The sequence below is a fragment of the Argopecten irradians genome, chromosome 3 (genome assembly GCF_041381155.1).
Source record: "Argopecten irradians isolate NY chromosome 3, Ai_NY, whole genome shotgun sequence".
NCBI lineage: Eukaryota > Metazoa > Mollusca > Bivalvia > Pectinida > Pectinidae > Argopecten > Argopecten irradians.
The window spans coordinates 24,873,791-24,898,591 of NC_091136.1; the positions used below are offsets into that span (position 1 = coordinate 24,873,791).

The 24,801-nt window shown below is 35.4% G+C and overlaps 1 protein-coding gene across 3 annotated transcripts in view; it reads right to left on the reverse strand.

Moving 5' to 3' along the window:
* Positions 1–24,801, reverse strand: part of LOC138317975 (protein similar-like) — a 78,304-nt gene that overhangs the window by 29,029 nt on the left and 24,474 nt on the right. For 2 of the 3 annotated variants that reach the window (XM_069259966.1, XM_069259967.1), the window contains 4 exons: positions 6,721–6,843; positions 5,008–5,156; positions 3,029–3,146; positions 1,524–1,621 (listed from right to left, as the gene is read on the reverse strand). In XM_069259966.1, coding sequence (XP_069116067.1) covers positions 1,524–1,621; positions 3,029–3,146; positions 5,008–5,156; positions 6,721–6,843 — 488 coding nt within the window. Of the gene's footprint in view, positions 1–1,523; positions 1,622–3,028; positions 3,147–5,007; positions 5,157–6,720; positions 6,844–23,359; positions 23,781–24,801 lie in introns of those variants that run through there. The other variant, XM_069259969.1, reaches the window with a different exon arrangement.

Consider the following 24,801-nt stretch of genomic DNA (forward strand, 5'->3'; position numbering starts at 1 on the left):
TGATATACATGCATTTGCATCTAATTTTTAAGACAATAAAAAAGGAAATACATTCCCTAAACAATATTCCTGAATTCGTGGAAATAAAGAGAAGGGACATTTAGGCAGTGAGAGAAATGCTTGTAATCTAGAAGGTTGAATGCTTCATTCGGAATAAATTGGTCTTTGACAATATAAACTCTATTTGACACTTGTTGACTGCACATCAAATGAAATTAATTCAGTTATATTGTATAAACAACTTTTGAAACAAATGACAAATCACTATTTGTTTTTTACACTGCCATTTCCCAAAAAGAAGAAACCTCATGGTATGGTTCAAAGTGAAACATCAGAACTTTTGTCTCCATTTTATAAAAATAATACATATGGATGAGCGTAAATGAATGTGATTGAGTTTCACCAGTCAGACTATCTGGTTAGATTATCATTTGACCCCTGTTCTCTCTGAAGCCCTTGTTACTTTTAATTAGTACCAAATTTGCAACTAGATGTTGTTATCTGAGCATATGATCTAATGATTCGCGTGTAATCTTATATATGTTAATGAACCACGGTAACTGCGCACCTGTATAAAGAAATTCTTGTTCAAATCTCCAGTCTATATGCTTATCTGCAAAATGACAAGGGTAGATGGATATCATCGAAAAGAGGCGGCATATCTTTACATCTGCTTGCCTACATAATGTGCTGCACATGCAAAATTCTAACTTTTTCTCTCCTTGTTTTCTATGAGATGTTTGTATATATAGGTGTTTTTTATATTTACAAGACAAAGACGGTACATGAATATGTCACTTTTTATCTGATTTCTGATTTTGCTGATAGAGAAAAAAATTAAAAAAATTTAATGCATAAATTAAAGCTGGTATTAGAATGCATCATGATTTTCATTTAGAACATTTACATTAATTTACTTTAAGAATTGACCAAATGGGCTGAAACTGCTTACCTTTTCTACAACGGACAATTAATTTAAGATATTGTGTTCTGGGAAATCATCAGTGCAAGTTGTTAAATTCTGATATATTTGACCACACTGACCTTGAAAATAGGTCAATGTTATTCAAGTAAAAAAGGTTGAAAGTGTTTCGTCCCGCATGCCACAGGACCAATATTGGAGTAGTTTAGGCCTGAGAAATTGTTTGAAGACTTTAACATATTTGATCTTTGTGACCTTGACAGTAGGGTGGCTCTTTATCCGAGTATGCTACAGGCCTGATATCAGATCTTTTAAGGCTATTGGTCATTGACAAGATTTTATTTTTTAATATTTTATTCTATCTGACCCCTTTGAACGTGAGTGAAAATCAAGGTAATTCATTTTAAACATTTGTTAACTTGGTTGCCCATCAATGCAGCATGCTACAAGCCCAATACCAGGTCTATATGCCTCCTAGTTATTGACAAGAAAATGTTTTAAGAGTTCAGTCTATTTAACCCCTGTGACCTTAAATGAAGTACAAGGTCATTTATTTGAACAAATTTTAAAAAGATGCAGAAACCTGTGTGCATTTACTTACTGTGTATCCATTATGTCGACTGCGAGCACCAGCCTTTGTCGTGTGGTACCTCATCCTCAGGTAGAACATGCGCTTGTCCTCAAGCTTGGGCAAGGTTTCTGTAACACATTCAATGTATAATTTGTAAATATGGAAGAATTAGAAATGTCAGATATAAAATGCTTGCCTCCATCTGAGATTAGGAGAGGACACTACACAACAGGAAAGATCACAGGACACTTTATAACAATACCCCCTCACACTCTTCATTTCACAGCAGGGCAGGCAATGTATGAATTAGTAAGATTCCTCATGACTGTTGTTGGTCATTGTTGAACTGCTACTTCTGAGATTAACAGATAATAAGCCCCTTCCCATCTTTATTACTATTTCAAAACCAGTCTTGAGTCCAATTAGAAACCCTTGCCCCTTTTTTCTGATATTATTTGCTTGTAAAATTTTACAAAGTTTAAACTGACTTTGAAAAAAAAAGAATTTCCTAGTGTTTTCATTTCTTTATAATATATTTCTCTTTCCTAACCCTACATATGGTAATAACCCCCTCCATCTAAACTCCATTTATTTATATATAGGGGTATGTAGGGGCCTTACAGCCAAATACAGCGGTATTTATATATAGGGGTATGTAGGGGCCTTACAGCCAAATACAGCAGTATTTATATATAGGGGTATGTAGGGGCCTTACAGCCAAATACAGCAGTATTTATATATAGGGGTATGTAGGGGCCTTACAGCCAAATACAGCAGTATTATATAGGGGTATGTAGGGGGCTTACAGCCAAATACAGCAGTATATAGGGGTATGTAGGGGCTTACAGCCAAATACAGCAGTATTTATATATAGGGGTATGTAGGGGCCTTACAGCCAAATACAGCAGTATTTATATATAGGGGTATGTAGGGGGCTTACAGCAAAATACAGCAGTATTTATATATAGGGGTATGTAGGGGGCTTACAGCAAAATACAGCAGTATATTGATACATTAGTAGTTTCTATTTTGAGATGAGATCTAAAGAAGGTAATCTACAAATGATCATCAGGAAACACTAATTGAGATACTCTCATCTGGTGGTTGATGAGTATGAGAATAGTAAGTAAGATAAAAACAAGACATGCCAGACACCGTGTGGCGTGACCATTCAACATGACATTGGTTTATGGCTACTCTTGTTTCATTCTGATTTATTCCAATTTTCTCCAGGACATATCAAACTATTTTCTTCTTATTACCAATATCATCCACAACCGTCTTCAAACTCATACATTAAATATCAGTGCTACTTATACATGTACAAAAACTGAAAAAATTGTGTAAAAAAAAAAAAAAAAAAGGCCTTTGTGACTTTTACACATGTGCGACTTATACACAGGCGGGGAAAATACGGTACTCATTAACCTCTCTCCCTACATGTGGTACCAAAGTGGTGGCCCCCTAGGTACTCGCCCCTACCCCAGCCCCTTGTTTCAGGGTCCAGCCCCCTCTCTGTCTGATCACTGACTTACCTTCCTCAATGATAGGCTGAACATCACCATCTTTAACCTGGAGGTTGAACTGTTTCTTCAGCTCTGGTATGTCGTTTGGGTGTAAAAACTCTTTAGCAGACTTACCAATCAATTTTGTCTGAAGATATAGATATACGATATTTAAGTCATATATTACATATTAATTCCTTAAAGTTAACATCACACAAGCAGACAACACCAAACAGGCTATAGGATATGCTGGGTGTAATTAACATTTACAAAGTTTGTGTCACTTTATGATACTTACTCCATGTTAGCTTAAGTAATCTAAATCAAAGTGCCAAGGCCACTCATAGATGCTGTGAATGAAGGACTCGAACAAAGGAATAAAGAAATTTGTTTTTCATTTAAATATTGAATTTAGTATACTAAGTGTGCAGTGTTGAATTTTGGAGTTAAACATATTTATATATATGGTATACCGTATTTATTTTATGATATTTAAAGTTGTTTCAAGAACAATAAGTTGAATAACTCATTTTCCTAAAATAACTGAAATAATTTTTACATTTAAATCATTTCTGAAATAACGGTTTCAACACAATAAATCCGGTCAGAATCTGAGTAGAACCTATCATTTTTATAAGTCTTTATTAATTACTAAAATTATCATTTTTATCAATGTCTCTTAAAAGACAAAAAAATAATAAGTTAACATATCCGTATTTTAATATCCACTTAATATCTAAGAATATTTTTGGAAAAATATAACATCATAGCCAGATACCTTTGATAAATAAAAGGTACATTATTTCGTTACGTGTAACACACAGATTTCTGTTAAATTGACAAGAACGCTAGTTGTTAACATCGAGAAACCTTCATGTAATGCATTGGACTTTAGCAAGTCTTCGTAAGCCTAACAGTTAGTGGACATATTATCGTGAAGAACATATTATCGTGACTTTTGCTTTGTCGACTTTGACAAATAATAAATCATGGCCAGATACTTTTGCCAAATTAAAGGTTCATTATTTGGTTACTTATAACACTCAAATTTCTTTTGAATTCATAAGAACGCTAACATCAAGAAAATCCATGCAATGCATCGGACTTTAGCAAGTCTTCGTAAGGCTACCGTAGATTACAAGGCAACATAAGTTCATTTGTCACTTTAAGTGGCTCGTACATATATAGATCTATATTATAGTATCATTATATTTTGTAAGTTAATGTTAATAAATTTTGAAATTTTCCCCTTTCAATATACGCTGTTGTCGATAAACAAAAGACACAACATCCAGTGACAGAACAAGGAAGGAAACGCGTAATCTAAACTATTAACTTATACTGCGCAATAATATCATCAAATATAGTTCGTCAATGAAACCAAAACACAAAAGCTTTATAAATGTTATAGGAACTTTCTTTTGCAATTATCTTCCTAGCATTTGATTACATTAATCGATCAGCAGCATGAATTACGTAAAATTGGAAAAAACATACACAATCCAAAATCCTAAAGTCAGCCGCGGAGGGAGACATCGAAGAAGGCGTTGTTCCTGATTTTCGGGAGTCAAGTTGACCCGTAGCGAGACCAAAATCATATAGTCCCAACTGAACACTCAGAACACATTGTCTATGGAGCATATGTATGTACAAATTCAATGTTTGTATTTTTGAATACTAAGGTTCGATTTATTAATACCATCAAGTAGTATGTAAAAAGAACAAAACAACATTTAATTTTCATCGCGGAGTGGTTTTATTGTTTAGATGTGCACAGGTTCGCCTAGCGTACCTAAGAATGCTGTTTCACAGCATCAAAAAACCTGCAATCATTTGTAAGTCTATTAAGTAAGAATCTAAAATTGTACCTCCAAAACTGATGGTAACATAAACACCAATCATAACGGTGTAGGGTATGTATATCAGAGTAATCATCAGATGCTAGAGCCAACATCCTGATTGTGTCTTGAGGTTCGGTTGGTTTGTAATTTGTCGTATTAAATATTTACCTGTGAAATGCCCAGAAAGCTCTCCACATTTTCTGATACAAATATGATGTTTTTCTTGCGGTCAAGGACCATTAGGAAACCATTGAGGGCAGCCAGCATTAAATTACTCTCATTAACACAGTCTGACATCACACCAGCTACGGCGGAAACTAAAAACCAAATACAGATAAAAATATTCATGAATTAGAAATCATTGATTGTAAAAAACTTGTAGCTTAACATAAATCTATCTGCATTATATCTCAATTTATCTTAAAAACAATTATTGTCAACCAACTATCTTTTACCACTACTAAATTTCATGATTTCCATTCCATATCAAGTTCATGAAGATAATTATATGCAAATTTGAAAATTGAATGAAGATTCCTTTCAAAAACGTTTTGGTGGAGATTTTAATTTGCAGAGACAAACTTTTGAGAATTTTCTCTTATTATGAAATTCATAAAGATAAAAAGCATGAAAAAGAAATTAGTTTTTATTATATCTTGAATATTTCTGAAAGAAAAGCAAAAATTTCAATACTGGACTTAGGGAAAATATCTACATTCAAGAACTTTCTTTTCCTAAACGCCAAAGGTGTTCCCCACCAACAAAGCATGACTTAGTTAGTGAGTCTGTTGGCCAGATGCCTACGTATAGTTACGGCTAATATACATTATTACATTAATATTTTAGTCATTCCAGTCAAAAAATATTTTCTAATCAATTTCACATCATGAGTTGATCAGATTACAGAGGGATAGGTTTTTTTATTGTCATTATTTTGCACTTTACTTTCATCTCTTTGTACTACTTGATTCCTTAAATTACGTCTTAGATATGTTCTTCAAATACTACAGGGTTATCTCCCTTCTACAATATTTCCTACAATGGGACCTGTTTGTAAATTAAGGATACTGCCTTAATTAATTCTATTATTTAAGGTTTGTATACATAAAGGACAACCTGCATTCCCCTAAAGCTTTTATTCATATTGTACTTTTAATTGATCATAGCTGTCTGCAGCTATCTAATCAAAGATTAAATTATTAAAATAATTAAAATCTAGCTTGTTTGCATATGAATTTCTTCATGCCTAGTTTAAAAAGATAATAATGTTCTGAATAACTGATAAGTGAATGATTCAAGCTATTTAGAAATGAACCTGAATTTTAAACAGCAAAAATAAATTCATTAAAATAGCCATATTTTCAATCACTGAAATCCTTATTTGTTTATATGGCATTAAAAGTCACTATAGCAATAAATCTATACGCTTAAGCTCATGGCTCGGCATCATGCCAGCCAAAAATCAATGAAAGTTATCTCCCTTGTTAAAAGATCACTATGAACTGTACATGGTTACAGGATCTTTAAGGGAAGTGAATAATAGCAGGAACATGAAGTTTGTGGGAAAGATTCCTGTACATTCACTTTATTAGTTTACTACAAACACTCCAAAGTTTCTGACACACTGAGACCTGTCTAATCAGTATTACAATGACATGGATAAGTCATCTGTCAGTCAAGCCAGACTCCAATTGTAGTAGACTGGTACACGACATTAAATCAATACACTTCTTCTGTTGGATTTCTTATTACTAATGAAATTCAGAAGGGTTTTTTTCTAAACCTCAACAACATTTTAACACACACATGACAAAAGAGAAAAAATCAGTACTTTGTGAAATTGACAATCATGACATCTTGTAAATGAAGAACGTGTCATACCGTGTTTGCCATTTGTTCCATTAATTGGTACCAATGCCTTGTCAGGCACCGGACATGTGTCCTCCGTATCCATAGAAATGGCTTTCTTTCCATTACTCGTATCCTTGACAACCCCAGCCAATTCTGTAAAGACAAAAGCATAAAGTGCTTTGTTAGTTTAACAGTGAAATTTAGAGAGACATAAAACGGAAATAGCTGAAGATGTTTCTTGTGTTATTCAATCAGGCATTGTACCTGTATATTTATTGTAATTTAAAAAGGCAATAAGCGTCATAAAGAAAATGATAATTTGCAACATTCGTTTTGAGACAGCATCTTTAATTGATATATATATTTAAGATTTTATTTTAAAAAAAAAAATCAGTGACTTAAAAGCAAATATGCTTCAATTAAAAGTGAAACTTTATGATCATAGGGGAAATGACCAATGATAATACATCTTGTATATTTATTATTTACATACCACCTGTAAAAGTGGTCAATTGTAAGATATATATGCATATACTGGTATCAAAAGTTGTGAAACCTCTTGATTAGAAATACTTAATCAATGAATTGCCAAAAGATTCACATTCAAACCTAAATCTATACTAGTGATGTTCTTTACGTGGCCATAACACCTAGATGGCTACCTACTACAAATCAATTACATGATTTACATTTTATCTCATTAAGATCTATATTAATAATTCAGAACAGAAGAAATAAATAAATTATATCACACATAATATGCCATGTAATTTCTATTTTAGTTTAAAACATATATTTTATAAACCACAACTGTTCCAAAATTGGAAATATGCTTCTGGTTGAATCTATCCAGCTAGGCTCTTCATGGAATTATTTTAGCTTAGAATCAATATGCATTTCACCGATACAGAATAATAAGAGAGATGCTGCTAAATTGGTGCGCCGGGATTATAGGCGTTATATCTGTGTAACGTTCCACACGTTCGATGCTCATTTCAGACATAAATTGGCCATAACTACTTCAGCACAGTAGTAGTAAAACATTTATTCCCTTACACAAATCTAATTTCAATTACATCGCTGATTCCAGTAAGTAATCATTTGATGGATGTAATGGGTTTCTATAATGGTCTTTCTATTCATTATAGATTCAAGATATTTATATAAAACTAATAATAATCTACAGCAGAATTATCAATGTTTACCTCTTAATAACAGATTCAAGCTAGCAAATATTGTCTGAAAATTTAAGTCCACTCAATTTATGGGCAGAATCAACTTCTATTTTTTGAAATTAAAAAAAAACACTTTTGTTCCAAAATAAAAACATGACACTTTAATTATGAGCAACATAATGAATTCAGTTTAAAATAGCGGCATCTGCAAAAAATTGTGATTGCATTAACCCAGAATTTTTCACAAAAGAATTTTTATTTTCTAAATAATTATTTTTTCATTCCCCCCCCCCCCCCAATTTAATATGAATTTTAAGACAACAAATCATTGATAACCTGTCACAACCACAACTCAGTAAAGATACCAGAAACCACACAAGTGATTGTCGTGTGTATGATGCTGACAGCCAAGATTAAATGAGGCTTTGTATGGAAACAGATTTCCTATCCGATAGATTAACTTTATTTGTATTGTACGTTTTACCAATAGCCATGGTCATTAAGACAGGCTTCTCTGTATTAGATATATGCCTGTGGTAAATATGACATCTTTTAAGGAATTTGTCATTATTTTTATGGTTGTGTGATGAGAGCTAATGCTGATATTATAGTGCTAACGAAATCTATGACAGAAGCCTCACATTATTAGTACATGTAGCTGGATACACTAAAATCATAGTGCTATTTATTCACTGAAACATACTATCAAAACCTCCCTGTACATGACATTAAAATGACATTTGAATGCTGCTATAGACAACCTACAGACTACCAAACGATACATTACAATGCAACCTCACTGTAATGTACAACCAAAACACCCAGTACAACACTCCACTCTTCACTTTATGCTGACATTGGTGTACAACCTCACTGTAATGTATAACCAAAACACCCAGTACAACACTCCACTCTTCACTTTATGCTGACATTGGTGTACAACCTCACTGTAACCTACTACCAGAACTACACAAGAGGGCAACTGCTCCAGGGAGCAGTCACATTCTCCACATCACTGATAAGTAGCAACAGGAACATTTTCTGCAGTTCTTACATATTCTGTTACTTAGCTTCTTCACATGGATATAAGGCTTGGTGCAGTATGTTAAAGAGCTGCAGATACAGAAACAATTAAGTTGAACTGTTGGCTTTTATATATGACTTAACAACCAAGCACTTTGCAAAAAAAAAAAAAAAAAAAAGACTGAGTTTAAGGACTCTTTATGAACTCTGCTCTTTCAACAATGACGATGCTCAGACAGACATTGATGAGCTAACCACTGAGTATCGGCATTAACAGTTACAAAATATAGACCAAATTGATGATCATATACCAATTTGATAGTTAATAGTCTGTATTAACACCCCTATTGACATTTCTGGACATGGCTGATGTACGTAGCTGTGACATTTCTCCATCAACACCAACCCCCCACAGATATTAAATATCAAATGATGTAGTAGCTAGGTTATCAGACAAAGCCATGCCACTATTCCCAGCTCGTATGACAGATGAGCAGCCATGCTTGGGTGAAACAGATATCCAAATTTAAATAATCTGAATCAGAAGACAGTTATCTTGATCAATTAACAATGATTTTCTGTCAACGTGTGCTTCCCTTTAAAAAATAGCATTCATCTATTATCAGGGATGGTTTTGGGGAAGTGCTACATAGATAATTCCTGTCTATTTCTTGTCTGAAAGTAAGAGACAGTGTTTGAGTGTCAGGTTTCATCTGACGTTTGAATCCAATTGGTACCTCCATTTGACAACCATGGTCACTGTGTTAGATTGTGATGGTGAATAAATGTCTGCAACATCTGTCTATAGACATTTATGAACTTTGAGCATGAAATCTACATTGTCACCATCAGTCCAACTGAGGACCAATGCATAGTGACAATGAAGGCTTCAAACTGACCACATATGACCATTGGTCAAGCCTCCACAGAGTGACCTCTGCATGCCTGCTGACCTCTCCTCCCTCGCTGTTTAGGCCTATGTACACAGTACAATCAATGGAACCACGAATCCATCCCTGATGAAGACCACGTCCCCATCCTTCTTGTCTCTGGCCTTTCGGCTTTAGACAACCTGATCAGAATCACATCCAATTTCTTTATCTGCTTATCTCCATTTACCAGTACCAAATTTCCATAACCAGTATATGTATAGAGTACTCGATCACTATTAGCCTGGCAGGTTGACTACCTACAGAGGACATCCGTCTGTATAATTGTCTGCTTCAGTGCCCTGATACAGTCTATTGTCTTGGAATAGCTAAATCAGTTGGAGACAATAAACAGGAAAGTCATCATTAAGAAACACATGGATACATCGATTTAACAGATAATTGTTATCATACAAATGAGTTGGTATATATTTGTTTAATGCAATATTTTTGTTTCAGAAATTTGTCTTTTACCACAAAATTAATGTCAATTACAGTCTTCAACAGGCTGTCTGAAATAATTTGTTTGTTGTGTCTTTATTTCCTTACTGTTATCATTACCCATTCCATTCTGGTTGGTTTGTATCACTCCTGCAAGATTTTTAGTTTTTCTTGCCTAAATGTTGTCAGAATTAATATTTCTCCTTTTCCTTTACTTTTGCAAGAAAAAAGTTCAAACTTGCACAGTTCCCTTTCTTCTATAACTGTACAATACATTATGATTGCTTTAAAGTTGCTCTGACAAATGGTAATTTTTCTCTATCAAAAACAGGAGCAGACGATTTAGTATTTTTTTCCAGTTACATAAGTTATTTACTTCACACCATTATCACCATTGAAAAGTTTGAGCTAATTTTACTTCAAGATAAAAATATTAATTGCATCCCGAAAAAACACCGTAGCTTTATGTCCTATATGGAATGCAGTAATTATTGCACACGCACCAAAAGAAATTTTAAATTATTTTTTGTATTAATTACACATATATATATACACGATTAAACACCAATTATTGCTCAAAAAATGGGTATCATTTATGCTCTGTCGGTGGTGGAGTATCTTTAAAAGATTTTAAAAAATTTTATCTTTTAAATCAAACTATTGATAAAAACAAATCTCAGTATCTGAGTATCTGAATATTTTCATAAAACACACATAGTTTTCCAGCTGAACTGTAGCTATAGTGGGCTGCATATCCATCAATGATCTCATGGGGGGAGAAATCATTAAACATTCGAGAAATAAATCACACTTTAATATCCACAACCGGTTACCATGGGGCTACTTCCTCTTAAATCAACGATTACCCGGATTTGAAGAAACTTCAAAGAAACGGTAAACGAGGTGTTACAATGTTACCAATTTTAGTAAATGATTTATAGCTTTTTCCTAGAAAGACATTCAAATTTCCTCGTGTGATTTATTATTTGCAGGAGACAATATATTTTGTTATTATCTATCAGTGTATTCACCCATCAAATAAAATGTGGGATTAGGCATATCCATATAAGGTAATGTAGATTAGGCATACCCAAATAAGGCTATATGCATTAGGGATATCCATATAAGGTAGTAAAGATCATTATTATGTAATGCATTTCTCAAAGCAACAATTTTCAACAAATTTAATGTCCTCCGTTCTACACCAAGTGTATGCCAATGGTGAGTAGTTAATTCAATGTGTTACTAAATGACGACAGATTTGCTCTGTCTTTATATGTACTAGGAAATAAAAGAAATTACTGACATCTGTAATTCTCTATTGAATCTTACTGAAAGCAATCACACACTTTTATTACCAACTTTTTCTCTGGTAAAGGTTTTCAATATCACTCACCTATTTTTCTCTGCTGTAGGCCTTAATATCATTCCCCTGTTTTTCTCTGTTTTAGGCCTTAATAGCACTCGCCTATATTTCTCTGCTGTGTAGGCCCTAATACCACTCGCCTATTTTTCTCTGCTGTGTAGGCCAATACCACTCACCTATTTTTCTCTGCTGTGTAGGCCCTAATACCACTCGCCTATTTTTCTCTGCTGTGTAGGCCCTAATACCACTCACCTATTTTTCTCTGCTGTGTAGGCCCTAATACCACTCACCTATTTTTCTCTGCTGTGTAGGCCCTAATACCAATCGCCTATTTTTCTCTGCTGTGTAGGCCCTAATATCACTCTCCTTTTTTCTCTGCTTTAGGCCCTAAATATCACTCTTATTTATTTCTCTGCTGTGTAGCCCTTATACTACATGCCTATTTTTCTCTGCTGTGTAGGCCCTAATACCACTCGCCTATATTTCTTTGCTGTGTAGGCCCTAATACCACTTGCCTATTTTTCTTTGCTGTGTAGGCCCTAATACCACTTGCCTATTTTTCTTTGCTGTTTAGGCCCTAATACCACTCACCTATTTTTCTCTGCTGTGTAGGCCCTAATACCACTAGCCAATTTTTCTTTGCTGTGTAGGCCCTAATACCACTTGCCTATTTTTCTCTGTTGTGTAGGTCATAATACCACTCGCCTATTTTTCTTTGCTGTTTAGGCCCTAATACCACTCGCCTATATTTCTCTGCTGTTTAGGCCCTAATACCACTCGCCTATTTTTCTCTGCTGTTTAGACCCTAATACCATTCGCCTATATTTCTCTGCTATTTAGGCCCTAATACCACTTGCCTATTTTTCTCTGCTGTGTAGGCCCTAATACCACTCACCTATTTTTCTTTGCTGTGTAGGCCCTAATACCACTCGCCTATTTTTCTCTGCTGTGTAGGCCCTAATACCATTCGCCTATATTTCTCTGCTATGTAGGCCCTAATACCACTTACCTATTTTTCACTGCTGTGTAGGCCCTAATACCAATCGCCTATTTTTCTCTGCTGTGTAGGCCCTAATATCACTCTCCTTTTTTCTCTGCTTTAGGCCCTAAGTATCACTCTTATTTATTTCTCTGCTGTGTAGCCCTTATACTACATGCCTATTTTTCTCTGCTGTGTAGGCCCTAATACCACTCGCCTATATTTCTCTGCTGTGTAGGCCCTAATACCACTCGCCTATTTTTCATTGCTGTGTAGGCCCTAATATCACTTGCCTATTTTTCTCTGCTGTTTAGACCCTAATACCAGTCGCCTATTTTTCTTTGCTGTGTAGGCCCTAATACCACTTGCCTATTTTTCTTTGCTGTGTAGGCCCTAATACCACTTGCCTATTTTTCTTTGCTGTTTAGGCCCTAATACCACTCGCCTATTTTTCTCTGCTGTGTAGGCCCTAATACCACTAGCCAATTTTTCTTTGCTGTGTAGGCCCTAATACCACTTGCCTATTTTTCTCTGCTGTGTAGGTCATAATACCACTCGCCTATTTTTCTTTGCTGTTTAGGCCCTAATACCACTCGCCTATATTTCTCTGCTGTTTAGGCCCTAATACCACTCGCCTATTTTTCTCTGCTGTGTAGGCCCTAATACCACTAGCCTATTTTTCTCTGCTGTTTAGACCCTAATACCATTCGCCTATATTTCTCTGCTATTTAGGCCCTAATACCACTTGCCTATTTTTCTCTGCTGTGTAGGCCCTAATACCACTCACCTATTTTTCTTTGCTGTGTAACCTGCTGTGTAGGCCCTAATACCATTTGCCTATATTTCTCTGCTATGTAGGCCCTAATACCACTCGCCTATTTTTCTCTGCTGTGTAGACCCTAATACCATTCGCCTATTTTTCTCTGCTGTGTAGGCCCTAATACCATTCGCCTATATTTCTCTGCTGTGTAGGCCCTAATACCACTTGCCTATTTTTCTTTGCTGTGTAGGCCCTAATACCACTTGCCTATTTTTCTCTGCTGTGTAGGCCCTAATACCATTCGCCTATATTTCTCTGCTATGTAGGCCCTAATACCACTCGCCTATTTTTCTCTGCTGTGTAGGCCCTAATACCATTTGCCTATTTTTCTCTGCTGTGTAGAACCTAATACCACTCGCCTATTTTTCTCTGCTATGTAGGCCCTAATATCACTCATGTATTCCCTCTGTATCTAGTACAATACTGTATTGATGGACACTAAAAGTACACTATTGATATGAACTACAGGCAATCAATCATCAGCAACAGGACTGAAATGTAATCCAAAATCAGGAGAATGGTGAGCAAGGGTGATAATTAGGGAGGTGTAAGATCAACAGATTGATTCTACTCTATAAAAATCCAAATCCACAGCGTACTTTTTATTTATAGACGAATGCACCGATGAACCTTGTACTGACAGACCACCGACTATGAAGGTGAAAGTAGGACAAACTGAAACCAAATATATCGACTGAGATACGTAAATGTTTAAACATAATTACAGTTTGATAATCCATAAAACGCATCAGCCATTATCTATGGATTTGTAATAAAAAGCACGATTCTTCACTGTAAATTGTCTGTGGTTCTTGCCAATGCTCAATACTCTGACACAGTCGTGAAGAAATCTGTAGTTTTCCAATTTGTATGGTCTATCTGCCGAGGAACATGTCTGCTCAATCCAATAATCTCTAATATAGTCACACACGCTGACACGCCGTAAAATAAAATGTCAGAATTTCACAGCATAAAAATTGACATGCAATCGGTAAAAGATAATGCGTTGGTCAATGCTATTGATATATTTACTTTAACACGCCTCGGCACAAATACATTGTCATGGCAACTAGGGTGTCTGGTCGCTAAACGATGACCAAATGAAACGTCGGAAAACCAATGACCTATAGACATTGGCAAAATACAGTTTTATCCCAACTCACTCAATCTATCTCTGGGGAAATCGTACCACCAAAGGCCTATAAGTCATGCATTCTAGCCAATAATTGTTGTCAACCGGATTTTCACTGTCAGCATGCACAGCCCACACACAAATGTTCTTTGTGGATCAATGATATTTCCCTGCAAGTTTCTTTAAAGAAATTTTGCAAAATTTACAGACAATTCAAAAAGCAATTACAGTGACAGGAGAAAGCTTTCCATTTCTCAAAGTCAAATATTACGTGGAAGGAAAACATAAAAATTCCTTGAGCTTTAGCAGCTCGCACATGATTACAAAACAGAAAATGACTTTTGTGTATAAATATAATGGTTTTGTTCCCCAAATGTCAGACTGTGCTTTCAAAATAAAACTAGGACTACCATATAATCAGGTTGTCCCGATATCATGGCCAGTCACCACTAACCTAGTTGTCCTGATATCCAGTCACTCAAACTGGTTGTCCTAATATCTGGCCACCACTAACCTAGTTTTCCTGATATCCAGTCACCACAAATCTGATTGTCCAAATATCCAGTCAACAGAAATCTGGTTGTCCTAATATCTGGTCACCACCAATCTGATTGTCCCGGTATCAAGTTACCACCAATCTAGTTGTCCTAATATCTGGTCACCACCAATATGATTGTCACAGTATCAAGTTACCACCAATTTAGTTGTCCTAATATCTGGTCACCACCAATATGATTGTCCCAGTATCAAGTTACCACCAATCTAGTTGTCCTAATATCTGGTCACCACCAATCTGATTGTCCCGGTATCAAGTTACCACCAATCTAGTTGTCCTAATATCTTGTCACCACCAATATGATTGTCACAGTATCAAGTTACCACCAATTTAGTTGTCCTAATATCTGGTCACCACCAATCTGATTGTCCCGGTATCAAGTTACCACCAATCTAGTTGTCCTAATATCTGGTCACCACCAATATGATTGTCCCAGTATCAAGTTACCACCAATCTAGTTGTCCTAATATCTGGTCACCACCAATATGATTGTCCCAGTATCAAGTTACCACCAATCTAGTTGTCCTAATATCTTGTCACCACCAATATGATTGTCACAGTATCAAGTTACCACTAATATGATTATCCCGATATCCGGTCACCACTAATCTGATTGTCCTGATATCCAGTCACCACTAATCTGATTGTCCTGATATCCGGTCACCACTACTCTGATTGCCTCTATATCTGGTTACTACTAATCTGGTTGTCCCGATATCCAGTCACCACTAATCTGATTGTCCCGATATTCAGTCACCACTAATCTGATTGTCCCGATATTCAGTCACCACTAATCTGATTGCCTCTATATCTGGTTACTACTAATCTGGTTGTCCCGATATCCGGTTACCAATAATCTGATTGTCCCGATATTCACTCACCACTAATCTGATTGTCCCGATATACGGTCACCACTACTCTGATTGCCTCTATATCTGGTTACTACTAATCTGGTTGTCCCGATATTCAGTCACCACTAATCTGATTGTCCCGATATTCAGTCACCACTAATCTGATTGTCCCGATATTCAGTCACCACTAATCTGATTGCCTCTATATCTGGTTACTACTAATCTGGTTGTCCCGATATCCGGTCACCAATAATCTGATTGTCCCGATATTCAGTCACCACTAATCTGATTGCCTCGATATCTGGTTACTACTAATCTGATTGTCTCATTATGCAGACACTATACTATCAGTTGAGGACAACTTAAAGAGAACTAACCCAGATTTATTTCAGGATTTAGAATATTTTATTTATCATCGATATGTCCTATCAAGACATTAGTCATTTAAGAATATCCTCCCTTATATGTGTTAGCAATTACAGGCTTTGCAATATCTCTCCCATCACACAGAATGCAAGACGCCCTCACAGAAGTAAACTATCTCCACAAAGGCAAGAAATGGGGCAGAAAATAAAGCCTTAGAAATAAAGATAGCTAGAAACAATAGTCAGGTGGGATATGGAACGAAAATGAAAGTGGATAAATATTAACTACATAACGCTTTATGCCCACTCTTTTGGGAGTTAAAAACCTGAAGAAAACATTCTTGATTTTGTAACCTTTTCAGCATGCAACAGAGACACTCAACGTGACCCATACAGCTGTCCCATCACAACTACCAGGAGTTGTCTTAATTCAATTTCAGTGTGTGGAAACAAAACCACTACAGTTTCTGGGGTTCACAAAGTTCTTGTGACCATATCTTTATGAACCTTATAGACAGCTAAACTTCAACCATTGAATAAATGCTGATAAGAAAACCAAGTGTTCACATTTTCGGTGAAACTGGAGTGAGGGATTTTTATGTACTAGTACCCTGAAGCCCTATAGCTAGATGTTTATGACTATGATTAAAACAGTTGTGATACAATCATCGACGACAAAAAAATCTCTGATTTCATGACGACTCAGGGTCAGGGAGGAAAAATTTACATAATCATTACAAGGTCATTTACATATTATCAGTTGAGGATTAGACATTTTTTGTACTGTTTAAACAAACTAATGTACTCTTCCTACCATATTCCTGATCTTTTACCTGATTAGTCTACTGTAAAACCTTAGTAAACGACACCCTGGCTTCGTCTTTACGGACTTGAAACTTGATACACTGTCGAATTCATCAACTGCGGAAGTCCATTAAGGGATCATTCAGTAGAACTGTCGTACAAGCTATTATCAGAATAATCGAGACAAATAACTTTGTGAAAACAACTGGACTAAGGTTAAAATATTAAAACTGAAAAGTGACCTATATTCGGTGTAAAGTTTCTCCTTAATAACATTACATTAAGCAATAATATGTTGTGATCAAATCATGACAGGAGTTCTCTGAAATCTGAAAGTGCCCAAATACCCAAAAACTTATCTAAAATATTGTTCCACCTTTGAAGAGTTCAAAATTACTGTGTGTTTTCAAAGGCGAAAGATTTAAAGATAAGTTATGAGAAACTGGACAATGCCTGTTAACGTAATTTAGTTACAAAATTTATGGAATCAGCCCCTCCAATAATGTTTTTTTTTTTTCAATCTTAAATAAACATTTATGGTCTGGGTTTCAGTACAGAAGCAGTAGAAATAATTTGAAGACATTGAAAAAAAATAGATACATTTAAACATAAAGTACATAGCTTTTTACATGCAGGTTCCAAATGTTGAATGAATGGTTAGATGTAGTTGGAAGGAAAGGACAATCAATGAGAAATATCGTCAGGAAACCAGCATGACAGTTCCACAGACTGGGGGCAATTCATCATCATTATCTACTAAAGTACCCACACACTAATATGGTGTCTGAAATACCACATGTTCACTCTAGTCCACACTACTTGTATGCTGAAGGATGGATAGTACAATCACATCGTTTGACTTTTTTTAATATGAGTAGGTGAGCTACCATGGTAGTTAAAAGTTATCTGATATGTCAAGAACAGAAAGGCGTGTAGCATTAATTACCATTATATAATGATAAAGGTCATAAGAAAATTCAGAGATATCAGGAAGTCAGTATACAATATATGTACAGTGCACATTAGAATAGTAAGGTCCGGAGGCAGATTTAGAAATATCTAGAGCCAGTAGATACTGTGTAACATTTATTACCACCATTACAATAGTAAGGTCTGGGAGAGATTTAGAGATTTCAGGGGTCAGTAGATAAAGTGTAATATTTATTATCAACATTACAGTAGTAAGGTCTAGGAGAGATTTACAGATTTCAGGGGTTAGTTGATAAAGTGTAACATTTATTATCAACATTACAGTAGTAAGGTCTAGAAGAGATTTAGAGATTTCAGGGGTTAGTAGATAAAGTGTAACATTTATTCTCAACATTACAGTAGTAAGGTCTAGGAGAGATTTAGAGATTTCAGGGGTTAGTAGATAAAGTGTAACATTTATTATCAACATTACAGTAGTAAGGTCTAGAAGAGATTTAGAGATCTTAGGAGACGGTAGATACTGTGTAATATTTATTATCAACATTACAGTAGTAAGGTCTAGAAGAAATTTAGAGATTTCAGGGGTCAGTAGATAAAGTGTAACATTTATTCTCAACATTACAGTAGTAAGATCTGGGAGAGATTAAGAGATATCAGGAGTCAGTAGATACAGTGTAACATTTATTATCAACATTACGGTTGTATGGTCTGGGAGAGATTAAGAGATCTCAGGAGTCAGTAAATACTGTGTAACATTAATTATCAACATAACGGTTGTAAGGTATGGGAGAGATTAAGAGATCTCAGGAGTCAGTAGATATTGTGTAACATTTATTATCAACAATACGGTTGTAAGGTCTGGGAGAGATTAAGAGATCTCAGGAGTCAGTAGATACAATGTAACATTTATTATCAACATTACGGTTGTAAGGTCTAGGAGAGATTTAGAGATCTTAGGAGTCAGTAGATACAATGTAACATTTATTATCAACATTACGGTTGTAAGGTCTAGGAGAGATTTAGAGATCTCAGGAGTCAGTAGATACTGTGTAACATTTATTATCAACATTACGGTAGTAAGATCTGGGAGAGATTTAGTGGAGTCAGCAGATACAAAGTAATATTATTACCACCATTACTGTAGTGAGGTTAGGGAGATTTAGAGATATCGGAAGCAGGGTGTGAAGCAATGCACAGTCCTACGCTGACCTTTCCTGGCAGGTAACCCTGCTCTCAGACAAGTCTGCCGCTAATCTGACGGAGATAATTATGTTGGATGTCAATAACGACTTTCTGCATTGTCTATGGAGTGCAAGCCGTCTACCTTGCCTGTGAAATGCTGTGGGTCCAGTAGAATTAATGGTTTCCCTATAAAAATCGAACCACATCTAAATGGAGAGCATAAATTCTTTATAATTACATTACCTTAAAACAACACTGTAATGCATGATTTCTTTGGGAAATCTGATCAAAACAAATCAAATCCCATTACACTGGTTGGTGCAGAAACATCATGGTGAAATGGCAAACATTTCAATTCACTCTGAATTTAAATGAGACTAAGCTTAAGACTATCTTGTATGTGATTTTACATTTTAGTTGGTTTGTTGTGTTTATCTTACCAGTCTATATATATGTATCTTTTGTTTTGCTATCCATGTGAGCATGCAAAGATAATGCAGTAATCATGGTATCACCTTATTTAAATATTCCCCCACCTCTGATTTTATTGGTATACTGAACTCCCTGGGCTTCATATAGAATATATATGGTAGTAAAACCTATTGCTTTTATTTTATAGCATGTGTAGGGATATATGTGAGACTGGGATCTGGTTATGGCCATCACCAACACATTTGGTCCTAAAGCATCACCCTCACATCCTAGACAGCCATATACAGCAATTATACCTACGTCTCATCCTGGCCACATTTTAAATGTCATGTCATTGAATGACAATACCAGACTTATCAATATATAATCACACATGTACAGATGATATATATGTTCAATGCCTGGTGTACCGTGATCCGCCCTATCTTATCAACCTGATACATATTGCCTGCACACACAATGTGCATGTCTTCATGTGATATAATTCTAGTGGCATCTGATAATCCTTACCTGCTGCAGGTGTTAGTGGATCTCCTGCACTACACACATTATCATTTTCATAGTCAGGAACTGAAGCAAAGATATCAAGCAATTGAGGCTACGATACAAACAGACATCCTTCCAGTAAGGGCTTTATCTAAACTAAGAACCAAAAAAGTCAAGATCAGAAGCCTAGAATAAGGTTTAAACTTGCATGGCTATTTTCTAATAGTAAGGATTTTTCAAAACTAAGAGCAAAACTGGAAATATAGAAGTAGTTTGGGTAACTGTTTTTGAATGTTACACATCCAATTAACAACCAGCTTTATCTATGGATAGGTGAGGTTTTGGTGTAGGTTAAAAGCCAAAGTACCCAGAGAAAAACCAGCAGTCTATATAGCCAGACCGTCTTGTACCAGCCCCACTTTTGGCTGACATTCATGACCCATAGGTCAGCAGATTGAGGCAGAATGCTATATAGAATATAAGACACCATAACAACTTAGACCTCATCAGGACAAAACTGTTTCTTAGACAATAAAACAGGGAACCAAATCTTTAGTCATAGTCTGGTATGGTTTTAAATCCTCCTTGAGGACTAGCGAATTTATTCTCCATGTATCCAAAAATTTTAATCCCCCTTGAGCACACACATTTATAACAAACAGACTTAGGACCTGAGAGGTTTGTTATAACCATGGTTTACTGTATTGCTTCGAAGGCTTTTAGTATATAAAAGTAGTCAGGGACACATATGGTTCCCTAAGATTAAAGATGAATAGTTAGTCTGGCTTAGAGGGATTAGGAAGCAGCAGTGATCTGACAAAAGGAAGTAGGAAGTGTGAGGTGGGACGAAGATAAATAATATGTGGAGTGAATAGCTGCAGTAGCATCTTTGTCACTGATGTATAGTGTGTGACAAACCCTGTAGGAGTAGAGATGTATCTGATACAACAATTCTGTTGGTATGGCATGTACAATGCCGGGCTAGTTACCAAACATTTCATGTATCCGGACAACTACACATGCAACCGTGGCCATGAATACTTGTACTTTGGCTGGACTGTAATAACAGATACCATGGTATCATCTGCAACCAGTCTTCATCAGGCCTGAGGAAATGGAAGATATCTCATCTGTAGATTGTGAATATCCGTGCTGGCCTATCAAGATAAACCATTGCTACATAGACAATACATTAATATACCTTATCATCGGACCCGAGGTACATCCTTTCTGCACATACACCGAGACCAATGGTGCCAACGGTTAAACCAGATATATTTTGGTTTACAATCTACAATGTGCTTAGTCAAAAGATTCCCAATGTTATCATTAAGATATCAAACCACATGACCAATGATGCTAAATATAAAACAACATTCATCACTCTGAAACACCTACCATTCAAAAATAAAATTCTACATTTTAGCTGGAGACGGAGACTGAAGTATTCCAGATTTTACAGCCTTATACATACCCACATCCAGAATCAGCCTTGCCTTCAATTTGATCGACCCTTAGTGGTAATAATTTGGGCATGATGGCTCAAAGTTTTTGTTTTTATCAAAACCATTGTTTTTGAAAATAGTTTGAAGTGTTCCTTAAAGAAAGTGAAGCTCTGGTGATCATCTTGGATTATCAGAAGAAAATCTAGCCTCTTTTCAATATTTTCTTCCTATGCCATTATTATAATTTAGACTGCAATGATCTATGTACAACTTCAAAACAACCAGTCTGATGGTTTTTGAGAAAATCTGTGGAAACCCACTTATGGATGGAAACAGTGATTTATTGATATATGTGCTTAGTGCTTCAAAATATAACCATTGACATACAAAATGTTTCGTTGTATATACCATAGACAGGAGTGTAGGGAAATTATTCATAAAATTGTAATCAATATTTGGTTAAAGACAACCTATCAATTCCCTATTATACATAATTGACTGCCAATCATTCTCTCCTGGATTTATATGCTTTAGTTTCAAATTCCATGATAAGTTGCGGATTCAAGACAGGTCATTATAAGTATATCAGTTATCTCCCATTTAGACCATTATTACCTCCCATAACCACTCGTATATGAGATGGTATATCATTGATTTGATTATGGATCAGCCCTGTAACACTAAGACAGCAATATAATAAGTATAAAACCACGTACAAAGTCTCACAACATCTACCGTAATTCCAAACAAATTAATATGATTAGCTTTGCTTGTTATTGATATTTTACTTATGTACAATAACATAACCTAAGTTCCTCCCCTAGATGCCTCTGTCAGACCTAGAATACAGACACAGATGATGTTTTCAGACGGGGCCCTATAGGCATCAAACAAGTTCTATCCCAGGTGCTGAAAAGTGCAGGAGACGGTTACTGTGTTATTGGAGGTCAATGCCCTGGTGAATGCTATATAAAAATGTCATATTCACCCAACTGGTTAACACAATTATATGAGCCTGCATGCATCCTCAAACTTTGGTGGTAGTGAGATTATATCATAGTATCACAGTATATCTATTGCCAGTGACGAAATTAATCAATTTGAAATGCGATTTCGGGATAATCAGCTTAGATCTTAAAAACAAAGATAAAACTCAAGGCCTATGTTATTTCGGCTGAAGCTTGGGGAAAATATATTTTGAAGCTTTGATTAAAGAATTCAAATTGTTGTTGAAATAAAATCAAAAATGTTGAGATAAAATTTTTCCAAATTGTTTTTTTTTTTTTTTTAAATTGATATTGATTAAGAAAAATTCAAGGCATAATGTGCTTTAGATTTCTAATTCCATGATATGTAAAATCACCAACAACAGTTGTACAAAGCATATGTCACAACCATAGCCATATTGACAAAGTCAGTCAAAGACAACTGGGAAGACAAAGGGGGATGATCCAAAGCAGTATCTCAGAGACAAGTTAAATTATAGATTTGATTAATTTGAGTTTAAAAAACATAGCATTGGTTTCAGAAAAAAAAACATAACAAAAATTAATAAACATGTTTTGTACTTTTGGAATGTCTCTATGACTAGCTTAAACAAAATTTCAGTGTGAAAATTATTATTAAAATAGCTTAATGTTAATTTGAATGTTAAAACAATCATGTGAATTTCTTATTAAAAAAAAAATAAACGCAACTGAAAAAAAAAACACCTGTGAAATTGTCTTCCTCTACATTATTACCTTGTATTTACCTTTAAATCGTTTGCGTTGAACAGCAGTCACTTTCTTTACTTTCCTTATACGAATAATCCACGGCATTTTCCAATATAAGTCCTTTCAAATACTCTAAACAACTGATGAATTGGCTATATCAACCACAAAAACTACGCTTTACAAATAGTCAAGAGAAATTTGTCACAGAAATATAAATTGAGAAGCCATATTCTATAGTGGCAGCAAGGTTCTGATTTTTACAATAAATTCCGATTCCCCATCGATGGCAAGCTAACAGATGAAATCCATCACACAATTAATAAATGGACACTGAAGTGGCTACAAGGTAAAACAGCGTGTCCTGAGTCCGAGCCACCGTTTCTATGGACAACTCCACGTAGCTTCCAGTGCTACAGAAGATTGGTATAATATTCACATGATTGTGCTGTACCTAAATGCCTCTAGCAGCGGCGTGTGTTCCGTGTGCTAGGCTGGAATTCTCCCAGCCAAGCACTTTCTGTCTCGTCAGTGTAGGTTTTACAAACGATACCGACTTTCTGCAGGTTTATACAGGGTTCCCTTCCTACCTTTGTTTTGTAATATTTCTTCAACTGCCAACACAGCAAGATACTGCAAATCTGATTATCTAAGTGACTGTGTAGAACTCAGGTCAATTAGCAGGATTTTAATTATTGTTGGGTTCTCCTGCTTCACATAAAAGGTATAAAGGGCTTGTAACAGCTAGTGCGAAAAGATACAATCACAGGATGGTGAAATAGTAAAACAGAATTATAAAGCTTATGTTTTAATGAATATAATTATATTTGGTCACTACGGGAGGTCACTGTGATCATTTAAGTTCTCCAACATGTCCGATTAAAAAGGTTAATCGGATTTAAAACAGTTTATATCTGTCATCCAATCTTGCTATACATAACAAGTACCGTATTTGTTTGCTGTATTTGCATTTCAATTACATTCTTTGCCAATAAAAAAGTAATCTGCAGTCGAGCTGTGAAAATCATTTCAGTTTTGGATAATGAAAAGTATCACATTAAATGTCCGTTAAGCTACTAGCTAAAAGCAATGTATCTGGGAGTTTGCATTACTGTAATAACAGTCTGTATAATTCATTAACACAATGCAGTCAAATGGAAAAGGCACAAAGGGCCTCCCCAAAGGCATTAAGTCCAACATCTAGTTCACTACGTATATCCTACTAGCAGTCGTATATATATAGGGCTATGTACGCTACACACCACATAATTGAGAAACCGTACATGCATGAAGTTCTTACCTCTGACATATTGACAGCTATCTAATACATACTTGTACATACAGAGAGGCAAAAGAGAAACTTTACATGGTTTTTGTATAACAAAATGAACAAGTCCTAACACATCATATTTTTTTTTGCAGATTGCTGAAATTTTTTTCGTAATTGATTTTACTTTTTGCACTCAATTACTCACATGAACAT